At 56.9% G+C, this 13,460-nt stretch overlaps 1 protein-coding gene across 1 annotated transcript in view; it reads right to left on the bottom strand.

The window, feature by feature from the left end:
* ACO2 (aconitase 2) overlaps positions 1-13,460 on the bottom strand; it is a 49,171-nt gene that overhangs the window by 843 nt on the left and 34,868 nt on the right. The window contains exons 5-17 of the mRNA XM_061418654.1: positions 9,910-10,068; positions 9,529-9,679; positions 8,123-8,227; positions 7,121-7,212; positions 6,052-6,157; positions 4,756-4,913; positions 4,550-4,623; positions 3,830-3,941; positions 2,645-2,767; positions 2,292-2,447; positions 1,275-1,466; positions 785-917; positions 162-283 (exon numbers count right to left, since the gene is read on the bottom strand). Coding sequence (XP_061274638.1) covers positions 162-283; positions 785-917; positions 1,275-1,466; positions 2,292-2,447; positions 2,645-2,767; positions 3,830-3,941; positions 4,550-4,623; positions 4,756-4,913; positions 6,052-6,157; positions 7,121-7,212; positions 8,123-8,227; positions 9,529-9,679; positions 9,910-10,068 — 1,683 coding nt within the window. The remainder of the gene's footprint in view (positions 1-161; positions 284-784; positions 918-1,274; positions 1,467-2,291; positions 2,448-2,644; positions 2,768-3,829; positions 3,942-4,549; positions 4,624-4,755; positions 4,914-6,051; positions 6,158-7,120; positions 7,213-8,122; positions 8,228-9,528; positions 9,680-9,909; positions 10,069-13,460) is intronic.

Below are 13,460 nucleotides of genomic sequence, written 5' to 3'. Positions count from 1 at the left end.
GAGAATTCAGGGGCCCTTCTAGCTAGAACAAAGGCTCACGGAAGGAGGTACAGGTGGGGCCAGGTGTAGGAGGGCAACCCTCCCCTCCCCTCCCCTCTCAGGACGGCTCTGGGAGAAACGCATGTGCTTGGCTGGCCCACCCTCCTTCCCTGCCCCCTGACCTTGCCGGGGGCAAAGTCCTTCAGGCCCTTGATGGTCAGCTTGTCCACAGGGTGAATCTTGTTGTAGTCAGCTGGGTCAGCGAAGGTGAGGGGCAGCAGGCCCTGCTTCTTCAGGTTGGTTTCTAGAAGGCAGAGGGCAGTAGTCCATAGTGGGCAGGTCCCGTCCCTCCCTTCTCTGTGAGGAACCTCACCAACCAAGCCCAGTTAGGGCTCTGGGAGGGTCACCCCAGGTCCTGCCACGTGGGGACAAACCTGGGTCCCTGACCGCGAGGGCCAGCTTGGTCGCTCTCCCAGTGACGTGGGACCCTAGGCTAGTGTGCTTGAGTGCCTGTGTTTCCCTGAGGCCTCTGACAATCAGAGACGGTCCTCTGACCACGTGGCCTGGATCTCAACTGCTCCAAGTGTGGAAGCGAGACCAGTATATGCCGGGGATGGGGAGCTGCGGTGTCAGAACCGACAAACCAGAAGGGGCAGAGGCTGGAGGCCGGGGAGCTGTGGGGTCTCTGTGGACACACCCTGGAGACCGGCCACGTGGCTCCAGCCCCGCCAGGCTCTGCGGGCCGGGTGACCCTGGGCTGCCAGTGAGGGGAGGCGGGCGGGGCTGGGACCGGGCTCCTGCTCACCATGGATCCTGGCAAAGCTCTTGGTGATGATGGCCCGGCCCCCAAGGTGGCGAGGCTCCAGGGCTGCGTGCTCCCGGCTCGAGCCCTCACCATAGTTTTCATCTCCAATCACCACCCACCGGATGCCGTGTTTCTGTCAGGGGTGAGTAAGGAGTGAATTTATGAGGGAGAGGGTGGCACTGGCCCACCTCCTGCTCAGCCCTCAGGCCTCCTACGGCTCACAGGTCAAGAGGCCAGAGCCCCCCGCCTCACCTGCACCCCAAGGACAAGGGAAGTTAGAGCTGAACCCAGCCCCAGCCAGACCCTCAGAAGACAGGACGAGACAGGGCCTGGGAAGGTGTGACCCACCCCTGTGTGACCCAGAGCTCAGGGCACATGGGGCCGCCTCGACACTGGGACCCCATTCCACTGCACAGCTGCAAGTGTGGACGCCCCGTTCCCCGAGCGGGAGTGCCGACCTGGCCACCAGCAAGCGCCAGCTCTGCCCCACCTTGTAGTAGCGGGCGGTGTCAGGGACAGGACCGAACTCCTGGGTGACGGCATTGCGCACGGAGTTGGCCTTGCCGTTTTCCACGTTGATGGCGCCAATGAGCAGGTTGTTGGAGATGTTGTCCAGGTGCCCACGGAACTTGAGCCAGGGACCAGCAGCCGAGATGTGGTCGGTGGTACACTTCCCTTTGACCTTGGGTGGGTGAGCAGAGAGAACAGAGGTCGGGGTGTGGGCTCTGAGTGGTGGACCGACAGGCCCTCTGGAGGTAGGCGGTGGGGACAGAAGAAGCAGGTGAGGCTCTGACACGGGTTGCAGTCTTGGCGTCACCACGCTCTGGCCAAGAGGGTTCAGGCAAGGCTGTCCCCCGCCCCTCAAGGGGCAGAGCCACGCACGGAGGACCCGTGTGATTGCTCACTCGCCCTTCAGCCCGAGGCCCCTAGGTAGGAGATGCCCAGGTTGGGAAACCACCTGCAGATTCATGCCAGGGACAGACAAGCCCGAGGATGTGTCTGGGTTCTGCCTGGTGACTGATCAGTTTTGTCTACCATGTGGGCTTAACGGTGGCTATGTCACTGCCTGCAGACCCCGCAGTAAACAGTACAGTGCCTGTGTGGCATGGCTCCAAGGCCTCTGGCCGGTCAGCTCAGCTCCCAGGCACAGGCCCTACCCGATGCTCAACCACGGGACTAGGAATCGACGGGGCCAGAGCCTGTCCAGTCAAGCCCAGTGCACAGAGGCTTGCTGTGAGGGTCACGGTGCCCACCCTGCCCTCCTAATGCTGCATTCACTGCCTACACCCGGAGGCCCGTGAGCAGCTGGCCTGGCACAGGGCAGCAGAATGGGGGACACAGATCCCCTCACTCCCCCACAGCCAAACCTCCCTTCCTGCCCCCGCCTGACTCCTGACCATGTCCTCCCCAGGGTCCGTGGGGGCTTGTGTGGTTTCCTGGGCCCTCCTGCCCATCAGGGGAGGGTGCCCTGGCAGCAGGGCTGTTCGTGCGTCCCCGAGCCGCTGACCTTGATGAGGATCTGCAGGTCCTCCAGGTCTCGGCCGTCCCACTTGTCGAAAGGCTCCAGGAGCTGCAGGCGCTGGCTGGTGGGACTCACGTCCACCTGCTGCCCACTGCTGTCCTTGGGGGGGTGCTGGTAGGTGTCCTGTCCGGGGTCGAACTCCTGTAGCAGGCGACAGGGCAGGTTGGGTGTCAAGCCCTCAGTCCCACGTGGACATGCTCCCGTGGCAGGCAAGCTCCCCGTGCGCCAAGCTCCCCGTCCCGGCGAGTGCTCCTCCTGGGCCGGAAGCATCTCAGCGGCCCTGAGCCCCAAGCCGAGGTGGGCCCGCAGGACGGGAGGCAGAGGCCGTGCCTGCTCACCGCTCGAGGAAGCTCATCTGCGTCTGGAGCCTCCAGCTTGAACTTCTTGCCGTCCTTGCCCGTCAGGAAGTCAGTCTCTGGGTTGAACTTGAGGGTGCCAGCAATGGCCAGGGCTGTGACAATCTGGAATGGAGGTGGCCAGTTTGTCATTCGCACCAAACTCCCCGCCCATCCCTTTACTTCAGCAGAAGTCTAAGGTGGAACTGAGGTGGAACCGGGAAATTCCAGATTCTCCCCTGGCAGGCAGGAGCTGCGGCAATGTCTCTGGGACCAGGGCCTGCAGAGGACTCACGCACCCACCTCTACTGCCCCCCGGGGCCTGGACCTCAGCGCCTCCTTGGGCAGGGCCAGTGCTGGACCCCGAGAGGCCCTGGCACAGAAACGCTCCCATGATGACGACATTCCTTCATGAGCATTGAAAACATGGAGGGGGCCATTTCTTCACTGAAGTATTTCTGGAATGCTCACTTAAAAAACCAAGTCATGGATTTCCCTAGTGGCTCACTAGTTAAGAATCCCCCTGCCAAAGGAGGTGACATGGGTTTGATCCCTGGTCCAAGAAGATTCCATGTGCCGTGGGGCAGCTAAGTCCGTGTACCACAGTTACTGAGCCCTTGCACCCTGGAGCCCATGCTCTGCAGAAAAAGTCGCTGCGGTGAGAAACCCAACAAGCAACAAGAGTGACCCATTTGCTGCAACTAGAGCAAAGCCTGCGTACCGCAACAAAGACCCAGCGCAGGAAAAACAAGTCACAGAAGACTGGCTGTGTGTGGACAAGCACTGAGTGCCCAGAGCATGCAGCTCACTGACTGTTCCTCGTGACAGCACGGCCTCCCTCCTGGCTTGGGCAGTGCAGGTGCCTCCTGTGTTGTTCACGGGTCACCAACTGGACCCCAGGGCACTGAGGATCTGGCCCATGTGGCCGGGTGGAGGCAGGACTGCCTTCTGTCTCCGGTGGTGACTCTAACAAAACCTCACACTCCTGGGGCTGAGGGGAGCCAGGCAGGGCACACCCAGGGAGCTCGATGCCTGGGGTTGGCAAGGCCTGTGGCTCTTGGTTTCTGCTCTAACAACTCCTGGCCCTGTGATGCCAACCTTCCTTCAGCAGCCCTGCGGGGCCCCCACCCCCCTGACTGGCCAGGGCAGGGCCCCCAGAGGCCATCCTGGGTTAGGGCGGAGCCTCACCTCTGGGGACGTGACGAAGGCGTGGGTCTCAGGATTTGCGTCGTTGCGGCCTGTGAAGTTCCTGTTGTAGGAGGTGACGATGGTGTTCTTCTCCCCCTTCTTGATGTCCTTCCTGCCAGGTCAAAGGGGACACAGTTAGGGACATCTGGCCTTATCAGCTGGCCTGACCTGCCGAGCTCATGGCAGAGGAGGGGGAAATGGAAAGACCTGGAAATGGTCACCTCCTCCTGGGACTCGACTCACACCCATGGAGCAGGAGGGAACCGCAGGCATCACTGAGGTTTGTTAGAAGCCACACGTTAAGACAAGAGGCCAGACCAAGGCCAGGGATCCCTGACCGGGGCTATGGCGTCCTTTCAGGAGGGTCCATCTAAGCCCCCCACCATGTGCGTTAGGATGAGGCCTCCCTGGCTTCTTCCCACTCCCCAGGCTTTGGGCAGGCAGCCACTCAGCACTGCGGGGGACTCTTCCTCTTTACCTCCAGCCCAACTTTCTAGTCCTGCCTGGAAAAGTCTTCTAATATCCTACAGCCCTGGAAGCTCCACCCCAAGGGCATCTCCCCTCAACATCTGGGGCTCTGTACCCCAGAACACAAGGGGCCATCCTACAAAACTGTGCTTCTTTGGCAGAAAACAACAAAATTCTGTAAAGCAATTATCCTTTGATTAAAAAAAAATTAATTTTAAAAAATACATTAAAAAAAACCCCTGTGCTTCTCACCTGTCCCATTGGCCAATGCAAGGCCCGCAGGCATTGGCCAGGACGATGCCACCCACATCCCTCAGGATCTGTGCCTGCAGTGGGGAGAGAGGACGGGGAGTGGTCAGAGGCAGGCTGGCGGGAACCCCAGGGCACCAGATCTGCCCTGCAGCCATGTTCCTCAGCAGAGGGGTGGGGGAGCTGGGGCGCGGCGCACGGGCACTCACATAGCCATCCCGCTCGATGGTGGCGCGGATCTGCTCCGAGCCTGGGGTGATGGTGAACTGGGATTTGCACTGGAGTCCGTGGGCCAGCGCCTGCTTGGCCACGGCTGCGGAGCGGCCCATGTCTTCATAGCTGGAGTTGGTACAGCTGCCAATCAGACCTGGTGCATCGTGGGTGGGGGGATGGACCGTCAGGAGGAGAGTGACCAGAGCTCCGCCCGACTGCAAACGATCCACATCCAGTCAAGGGTTCCCCGACCCTGCTCCCAACAGACAGAAGTTGGAAGCAACCTATCTCGCTGTCTATCCTCTCAACCCAGACACTTAAGAGAAACTGTGGCGACTGAGCACGACGCTGAACACCCTTGGCAGCGTATAACCCACTGTCTCAGAGTGAACAGAGTCTGTGTGTGGACACACACTGGAGGGCCCCCACTACACTAAGGACAGGGACCACTGCTGGGCAAGGACCTAGAGGCCCATTTTCTTTTATACTTTGTAGTGTTCTCTGGCTTTCTGCTTGGTTTTATAATCAGGAAGAAAAGAATTCTTTTAAAGAAGTCTATCATAGTTATTCAAAAAGCCAATAAAGACTGGATGACATCACACTGTCTATAGAGAGAGACAGTCTGTCTTACCAGTTCAGTGATTTATTTTCTAATTATTAAGTTACCAAAAGACTTCTTTTTATTTACGTCAACTAGTAAGGCTGCACACACTGGGCAGCGCCTCATGCTAGGCGCTGTTGGAAGCTCTTGCCAGCCCTCAACACGTCCCCCCTCCCAGCAAGTTTAACCGTATCACCCCCATTTCACAGCTGGGGAACCGAGGTACAGGGGGCAAAGCAGCGAGCCCACGGTCACCCAGCTATGAAGGGGCAGGGTCAGATTCACTCTCAGGCCACCGGGGTTCACGTGCTTCACGAAAAGATGACACCAGTGATACTGACATGCCAGTGTGTGTGTGTAAAGCACGTAAAGTCAAGTTAGGCATGGTGGTTCAAAGAGGAAATGTTCGTAAAACAAAATTTACACACATCAGTATGGGCATGTACAAAGAGCTGGTTCTGGCTGAGGGTGGAGATTGAGGGTGTTTTAAAATTCTTGTCAATAGTCTCTACACCGATACATATTTCTTTTATACCAAGAAAAAGTAATTTCTTTAAGAAGCTGTGGAGGGAAAAAAAACTATTTCAGAAAGTGCCTGAACCATTCAGGAGGGCCCCACGGTAAGCACGGGCGATGGTCCACAGCCCTGGGCGGACCTGCTGGCTCTGGGATTGGGGGTGGGGGTACTCACCAACTCGGATGTCCAAGGGCCACCCCTCCTTCTCTGCCACACTGCCCACTTCTGCCACAGGGTGAGCCAGGTCAGGGGTAAAGGGCCCATTGATATGCGGCTTCAGCTGAAGCAAAAGAGGTGGGGGCGGGAGTGGGGAGGAACTCAGCTTGGTGTGTGACACCTCTTTCCTTCGAGGTGGCCTGGCTTCTGCTCGCCCAATCATGGTGGGCCTGGGAGGCCAGCTCTCGTTCTACAGCTCACACCTCATCCCAGGAAGGGCCCGAACAGCGGGCACTGTCCATGCACCCGCTCCTGGAGCCCTCCAACCCCCAAGGTCATTATCTCCCGCCTGCAGATGGCAGAGCTGCCTGCCTTGCCCAAGGTCACGAGCTTGGAGACAGCAGAGGCATGGGATGAATCAAGGCTGCCGGCTCCCTCAGCCCGTTATCTCCAGTGAGGTGGTGCTTCTGGAATCTGGAGGCCAGACATTTTATACGTGATGCTACTTATCACCAACGTGAAGCACTGACTGAAGTGCCTGGCACCCAATTAGCCCTCAATAAATATCAGCAACAGTTGTTACATGAATTAGCTCATTCAGTTCCCATGACTGCCTCGGGTTTTATACATGATGAAGTGAGGCCCATAGTGACCTTAAGTAAGGTCACAAGCTTAAGTGGCAGAGTCAGAATTTGAACTTGTGCAGGTTGGCTTCAGGGCCCAAACCCTCGGCTGCTCTGTTCTGCTACTTTGGTTCCTCCAGCCCATCCTTCCTCTGGCCTTCCAAATGCTACCCTGATCTACAGGTCTCAGGGCACCAGGGTCGGGCTTGGAATCTTTGGCCCTGCCCTCTGAATTCTCACAACAAAGCAAGCTCAAGGGTAAAATCTTGGCTTCTCCGAGAGCTGAGGCAGGGGCAAACTGAATGTTTCTGAATGACCAGCTGGGGAACCAAAACTCAAGAGCCTTGCTGGGTGTGCAGCCAGGGACCTGCCCAAGCTCTCCCTGAGGCCCACCAGAAGTCTCCAGATGGCGCCTGAACAACCCCCACCCTCAGAAACTCCCTAGAACCAATGCCCTGCCTCACCTCACTGAGGTTAATTTCAATCAGTTGGTCATAATGGCAGCCAGAGTCAGGTACCAAGTGATCCTTGAATTCATCAGCAAGGTTGGCAATATCTGAAATCAACAAGGGAGGGAGACTGAAGCATGTAAGACAGAAATTGGTCACAAGACTCCATCCATCCATCCATCCATCCATCCCTCAGAACCAGTTACCCAGCATCTGCCGCACACACCGGGCCCTGGGCACTGACTGGGCAAACAAAGGAACAAAACAACAGCAGAGGACACAGTCCCTGCCCTCGAGGAATTCACAGTCTAGTGAAGGCGCTCTCAGTGAGCCAGAAGTTACAACATAACACGAGAGAGGCACAGGAACGTGGGGACACTGAGGACGGGCACTGACTTGGGGTTCAGAGTCAGGGAGAGGAGAAGCACTGAATTTTAGAGGAGAAGTTACTTGATAACTAAAGGAAGAGTCTTCCAGGTAGGATTCTGTGTACAGAGAGCTTGGAAACAAAGTGACAAGCTCTCCCCAGGTCCCCCAGCCTCTGGCTCCACCAGTCGCCTCCCTTCAGAAGACCCAACAAGCTCTCCCCAGGCCCCATTTCCAACTCTGGGTTTCAAAGAAGCTAAGCTCAGGGAAGTTGTTGGGGGAGGCTGAGAAAGTGGTTCTTGCACCAAATGATTTTCCTCCTTCCCTGCTAGAGTAGGAATTACAAACAGAAGCAAATACATGTCATTTACAGAGCTTCCCATAGAGGGCGCCAGGGACCAGACCAAGAAGAACCGAATTCAGACGCCGTTTGCGGGGGAAACTAAATCCCAAGGATGCTTGTTCAGGGGAACTAAATCCCTGAGCCATGATGTTTCACGCTGAGAGGCCAGAGCCTCTGAGAAGCTGATGAGAGCTACAAAAGCCCACTCAGGAGCAGTCACACACATAAGCTCTCACAGACTTCCAGGGGCTTCTCAGAGCCCTGAAGTCAGTTCAGAGACGCGGGCATTAGAACCCCCACCGGCTCACCTGCCCGGCCTGTCTTGCTCAGGTATTTCTTCATCCTGTGGTTGTAAGGGAACACCGAAGTGGTGGCCCCGATTTCTGCACCCATGTTGCAGATGGTCGCCATGCCTGTAGAGAGAGAACCCACAGGGCCGGCTGAGCAGCTGGGCAAGGCCCCCACACCTGCTAGAGGTGCACACATATCTTTGCACCAGGGAGCTGGCATCACTTCTTCCCTCGCTCTCACTGCCCTTGTGGTTCAGGATTAAAAGGAGGGCCAGGAAAGAGAGGCCATGGGGCTGGAGCCCAGTGTCCCGGCTGTCAGGGTGGCTGCTGGATACGGGGAGAAGAACACAAGATTCTAGCCCTACGAGCAGAGCTCCAATTCCGGGCCTGGCTGCCTGCTCAGCAGACTAGATGGCCACCATGTGATGAGAGCTGACCTGGCCAGACCGCCCAGCTGTTGCTGTGTCCATTTGCAGGTGAGGGAACCGACTCAGAGAGGTCCACGGTCATGCCATAAAGCAAATGCCAGCAAAGGCCTTCGGGACTGGGTCTGCCTGCCTGCTTGACGGGCAGGCCCACGTGCTTTCAGCCACACCACGGTGGAAATGTTTCTGGGCCTGGGGTTTTCCAGCTATAATACTGGAATGACGTCTACGGCCTGGACCACAGAGACGCCCACGGAACTGGGGAGGTTACAGACGTCTTGACTGCAACCAGCACTCCAGCCCCATGGTGTTGCTGGGACATGGGTCTGTGCTTGTTGCCAACTTCCTAACAGAACGTCCATCAGCAGCAAGGGCTACTTACAGGAGTGAGCCCTGCAGCACTGGAGGGATACAAGCACCGGCTGAACTCCAGTTCTGTGGGGGTGCTGTGGAACTGAGGCAGGCAGGGAAGTCTGAACTGAACCATCTCTAAGGCTCATTCCAACTCTACTTGGATTTCTGAGGGCCCAGGCATTGAGGCCAGATCACCAGGAGTGATGAGTAGGGAGGGGGCTGGCTCCCACCTGGTCTTAGAGACTAACAGGTGATGGGCTCTAACCCAAAAGAAGAGAGTGAGGCTCTGACTCCAGGCAAGGGAGAGTGTGAGAATGGGGCTGCTCTGTGTCCCCGCCCACCACCTCCACCTTCTGTGGCTTCTTCTGGATCAGTCAAGGCAGTCCATGGCCATGGCCACACTGGCTCAGCCCCTAACTCTGTGTGGCCACAGGGAAGTGACCCGCCATCCTCGAAGGGCCCCAGCGTCCCATTAAATGAAGGGCCTGGACTAGACAACCTCCCCTCTACCTCTAAGAGCCCATTGCAAGTTCCCAAACTGACTGGCCAGAGCCTCATGGGCAGGCCAGCCACTGCGTCTACAGCTCAGCCACAGGCCCATGGGCCCGCAAAGGCTGGGAGCACGCCCGCGGCCGCCGTCCTCACCGGTGCAGGAGATGGAGTCTACTCCAGGCCCGTGGTACTCCACGATGGCGCCCGTGCCACCTTTCACTGTGAGGATACCCGCCACCTTCAGGATCACATCTTTAGGTGAGGTCCAGCCAGAAAGGGAGCCTGTCAGCTTCACGCCGATCACCTGAGTAGGTGGGGCAAGAAAGCAGGCACAGGCCCTTGTGTCACACGCCACGTTCGAACCAGGAATCCACCTGCTGGAATTCTCACTCGGGCTTATTTCTCCCTGCCTCCTTCCCAGAGAGAGCTGAGCCTGACCTATGCTCTCAGCTCTTGTGGGTCCCACATCTCCTACTCGCCCCACCAACCACCCCTCTGCTGCCACCCCAACACAAGCCCCTCCCCACTTCTCACCTTGGGGCACTTCAACTCCCAGGGGATCCCAGCCATGACGTCCACGGCATCAGCACCCCCGACTCCAATGCAGATGCCTCCCAGGCCACCGCCATTAGGGGTGTGGGAATCAGTGCCAATCAGAAGAACCCCAGGGTATGCATAGTTTTCCAGAATGATCTGAAAAAGAATCCAAGGTCTTCTGTTTAAAAGCCCTTAGCAGAGAAAGGAGCTTAGCGCTCCAGTGGGGTCTGCAAGACTGCCCCCTGCCAACACTGGGCCACTGAGTTAGTCCTAGGCACGCCTCCTGCATGGGGCCTCTCCAGTGTAGCCTAGATGAGCCAGCAACCTGGGAGACTGGTAGCTTGGGCTCAGGAACAGCTCTGGAAGTTCCTGATTGTATGACTTGGACTAGTAACGGCCTCCCTGGACCTCAGTTTCCTCATCTGTTAGCACAGTATTAAGAATGGCTGCACCATCCCGACCCCAGGATGGTGGTGAGAACCAGATGACCTGGGATACAAGAGTGTGTCCTGAGCCAAGCCCGGGAACAATGCTGACTGATCAAAAGTGCTTCCGATAACACTCTCTGCCTCACGTGGTGGATGTGTCGAGTGTGCTTATCTGGCTTCTCCAGAGAGCGGACAATCTTCCATGGCCTGGCTCCAGCACAGGGGAGGGAGGAGGTGGCAGTGAGCATTTCCCCCCAAGATACCTGATGCAGCCACAGGGGCAGCAATCCCAGAGCAGCCCCGCCCACCACCTGAGGTGCTGGACACACTGAGGCTGCGGGGTTGCCCAAGGAGAGCTGCGGCCAAAGGGAACCATGTTTGGGCCTCAGTTCTGGCCCCACCACCCTGCTGTGGGCCCCAGGCAATGCACTTCTCTCCAAGCCTCTGCTTCCCATCTGTAGAGCAGCTGACAGTAGTGCAGTCCTCACTGGGTCACCGTGAGGATGTGATGGGAGCATGTCCCTCAAGCTGTAATCGGAGAAGGCGATGGCACCCCACTCCAGTACTCTTGCCTGGAAAATCCCATGGACAGAGGAGCCTGGTGGGCTGCAGTCCATGGGGTCGCAAAGAGTCGGAGATGACTCAGCGACTTCACTTTCACTTTTATGCATTGGAGAAGGAAATGGCAACCCACTCCAGTGTTCTTGCCTGGAGAATCCTAGGGATGGCGGAGCCTGGTGGGCTGCTGTCTATGGGGTCACACTGAGTTGGACACAGCTGAAGCGACTTAGCAGCAGCAGCAGCAAGCTGCAATAATGCCTGGGAGAGGCAGTCTTATTTTGCAGCCAAAAGCCTTCACCTGAGGTCCTGTGGCTCACCGTCATATGGACTTGTGTCTCAAAACACACATATTATGGATGTCGGGGACGCTAAGTGAGATCAGAGCGGTGAAAGGCTCTTATGAATTGTCAAGACCAACTGAAAGGTGGGCAGGTTCCCTGGAATATTACAGAAATCCCAGGGCCTCTGCCTCGGGCGAGGCATTTGCTCAGCAGACTGAGCAAGGTTTGAGGGGTCTCGCCTCTTGGGAATGCGGGAAGTTAGAAGACCTGGTTCCTTCCCCAGAAATGAGCCAGCTGGCTGGGAGAAGAGGCCAACAAGGAGGGAATCCCTAACAAAATCAACTGTTGCAAAGAACACTGTTTACCTGTTTCACTTCTCCAGTCCTCCTATCCTCAGCCAATACAAAGATTTAAAACTAGTTAGTTAATTTCCAAAACTCAAGGTTGTAAAAGCCTGCTCCATGAAGACCAGACACACAGAATTCATTATGACCACACAGTGTAGACTGTGAACATGGTCCACATCCAGAAAGGAGTGGTCGGCGCAGACTGGAGGACTGCAGAAAGCATCACAAAGAAGCTGGTTGTGACAGCGACCTCAGCGGTCAGCTGCATTCGGTTAGGCAGGTGGGGGTGTGGTGGGCAAGAAGTGTATTTTTAGGCTGGACTAACACTGAGAACATAAAACTGGAAATGCAGCATCTATCTGCAGGAGCCACACGCACTGAGGACCTATTCTGCACTGACCTGGCCGCAGGCCCAGAGCTGAGTGGAGTAAACAAGCCACAGGCCCGGTCCCCACAGGGCACGCGGCACACTCTGTGGTCGTAAAGCGAAGGGTCCCACAGGGTCACAGAGACCCCCAGTGCTGGGCACCGGAGGGCCAGGGCTGCACAGGGGGAACCAGGAAGCAGCATGGTGGAGGAGGGATCAGCCAGGGCATTCGAGGCAGAGGGAAAGGACTAAGGTTTGTTGTGGACATGGCGGATTGAAGCTGCCTAACATGGGGGAGAGGGGGGAAGAAGAGGAAAGCTGTACAGAGATCACACAGTCCCTAGGAACTTTCTTTTTAAAAACCTAGGCCCAAAAGCTCCCAAAAAGGCCTGGGCATCTGCACTCGGGGAATGCGGGACGCTTGGATTGGGGTCCCCTTGACAAAAAGCCAAGTTTGGATCCACCAGACTCCCTTACCCTGCCGCTGAGAGAGGCCTTCTGGCCCCTGCAGACCAATGTGACCTGCCATTCGCGGGGAGCCCCTTCCTGGCAAGGGAGAGGGTTTGAAAGGGCAGAGCGGTGATCTGTGGGCTCTAGTTTCTGAGTGGGGCGGTGTGGGAGCCCAGGCAGGGTTGGGTTACAGCCTGACTCAGCGCATCTGGAAGTGAGGCCTAGGCTGGAGGTGGGGAGAAGGGTCACCTTGGGAAGGTACGAAGAGGCAGGTTTCACACACAGGATGGAGGGCAGATGAACACACACCAGCACACACCCCGCACGCCATTCAGCAGTCCTGAACAGACACCTCTGATGAAAGCTAATCAACTATCTCTCCAGAAACACACACTCACACTCACACACACACACACACACACACACACACACGATATTCTCCTATCAAGAGAATATTCACTCCTGGGGAGACCCAGAAGAGCTCCTGGCTGATGTGGCCACATGACCTGTGGTACCTCCCCCTCCAGAACTCCAGCAAGCGGCCACGGACTCTGAGGGGCACCCCCTGCACTGAGAGGGGATGAGCCCCTGGTGTGATAGGAGACCACAGAGCGGGCAGAGCACGGGCCCCAGGGCCAGGCTGCCCGGATGTTCGCAGGAGCCTGACTCCACAATCGGTGAGCCGGATGTCCCTGGGCAAGGAGATTAAATCTCCATTCCTCAGCTTCCTCATCTGTAAGGTGCGGACAATACAACCACCAGACTCACCGGGTCACGGCGAGCACTGCGTAAGTTACTATCTGCAGAGTGCCTTTCTCATCAAGTATTAGCAATCCACCCAAGGTACGACGCTTGTGGAGAAAAGCAAAACAAAAAACACTGCGATACGTACGAACGTTCAGAAGACGGTACAACACAAAACACGCCAACGTGAAAATGCTGGTCAGAAGGGACGGCTTTAAATTCCCACGTGGACGGTGAGAATGTGTAACTTGACCCCGAGAAAATTAATTTTAAAATGAAAGTGGAGTCTAAGGGTTGATGAAAACATCATCCAATTGCCCACTGAGGCCCCTACTCGTACAGACCCGGAGGTGCTGCCCAGGTCCAAAGG

Source organism: Bos javanicus, chromosome 5, assembly GCF_032452875.1.
Source record: "Bos javanicus breed banteng chromosome 5, ARS-OSU_banteng_1.0, whole genome shotgun sequence".
NCBI lineage: Eukaryota > Metazoa > Chordata > Mammalia > Artiodactyla > Bovidae > Bos > Bos javanicus.
The sequence above is the reverse complement of the archived record's forward strand: the minus strand, read 5'-3'. Positions and strand labels throughout refer to the sequence as shown.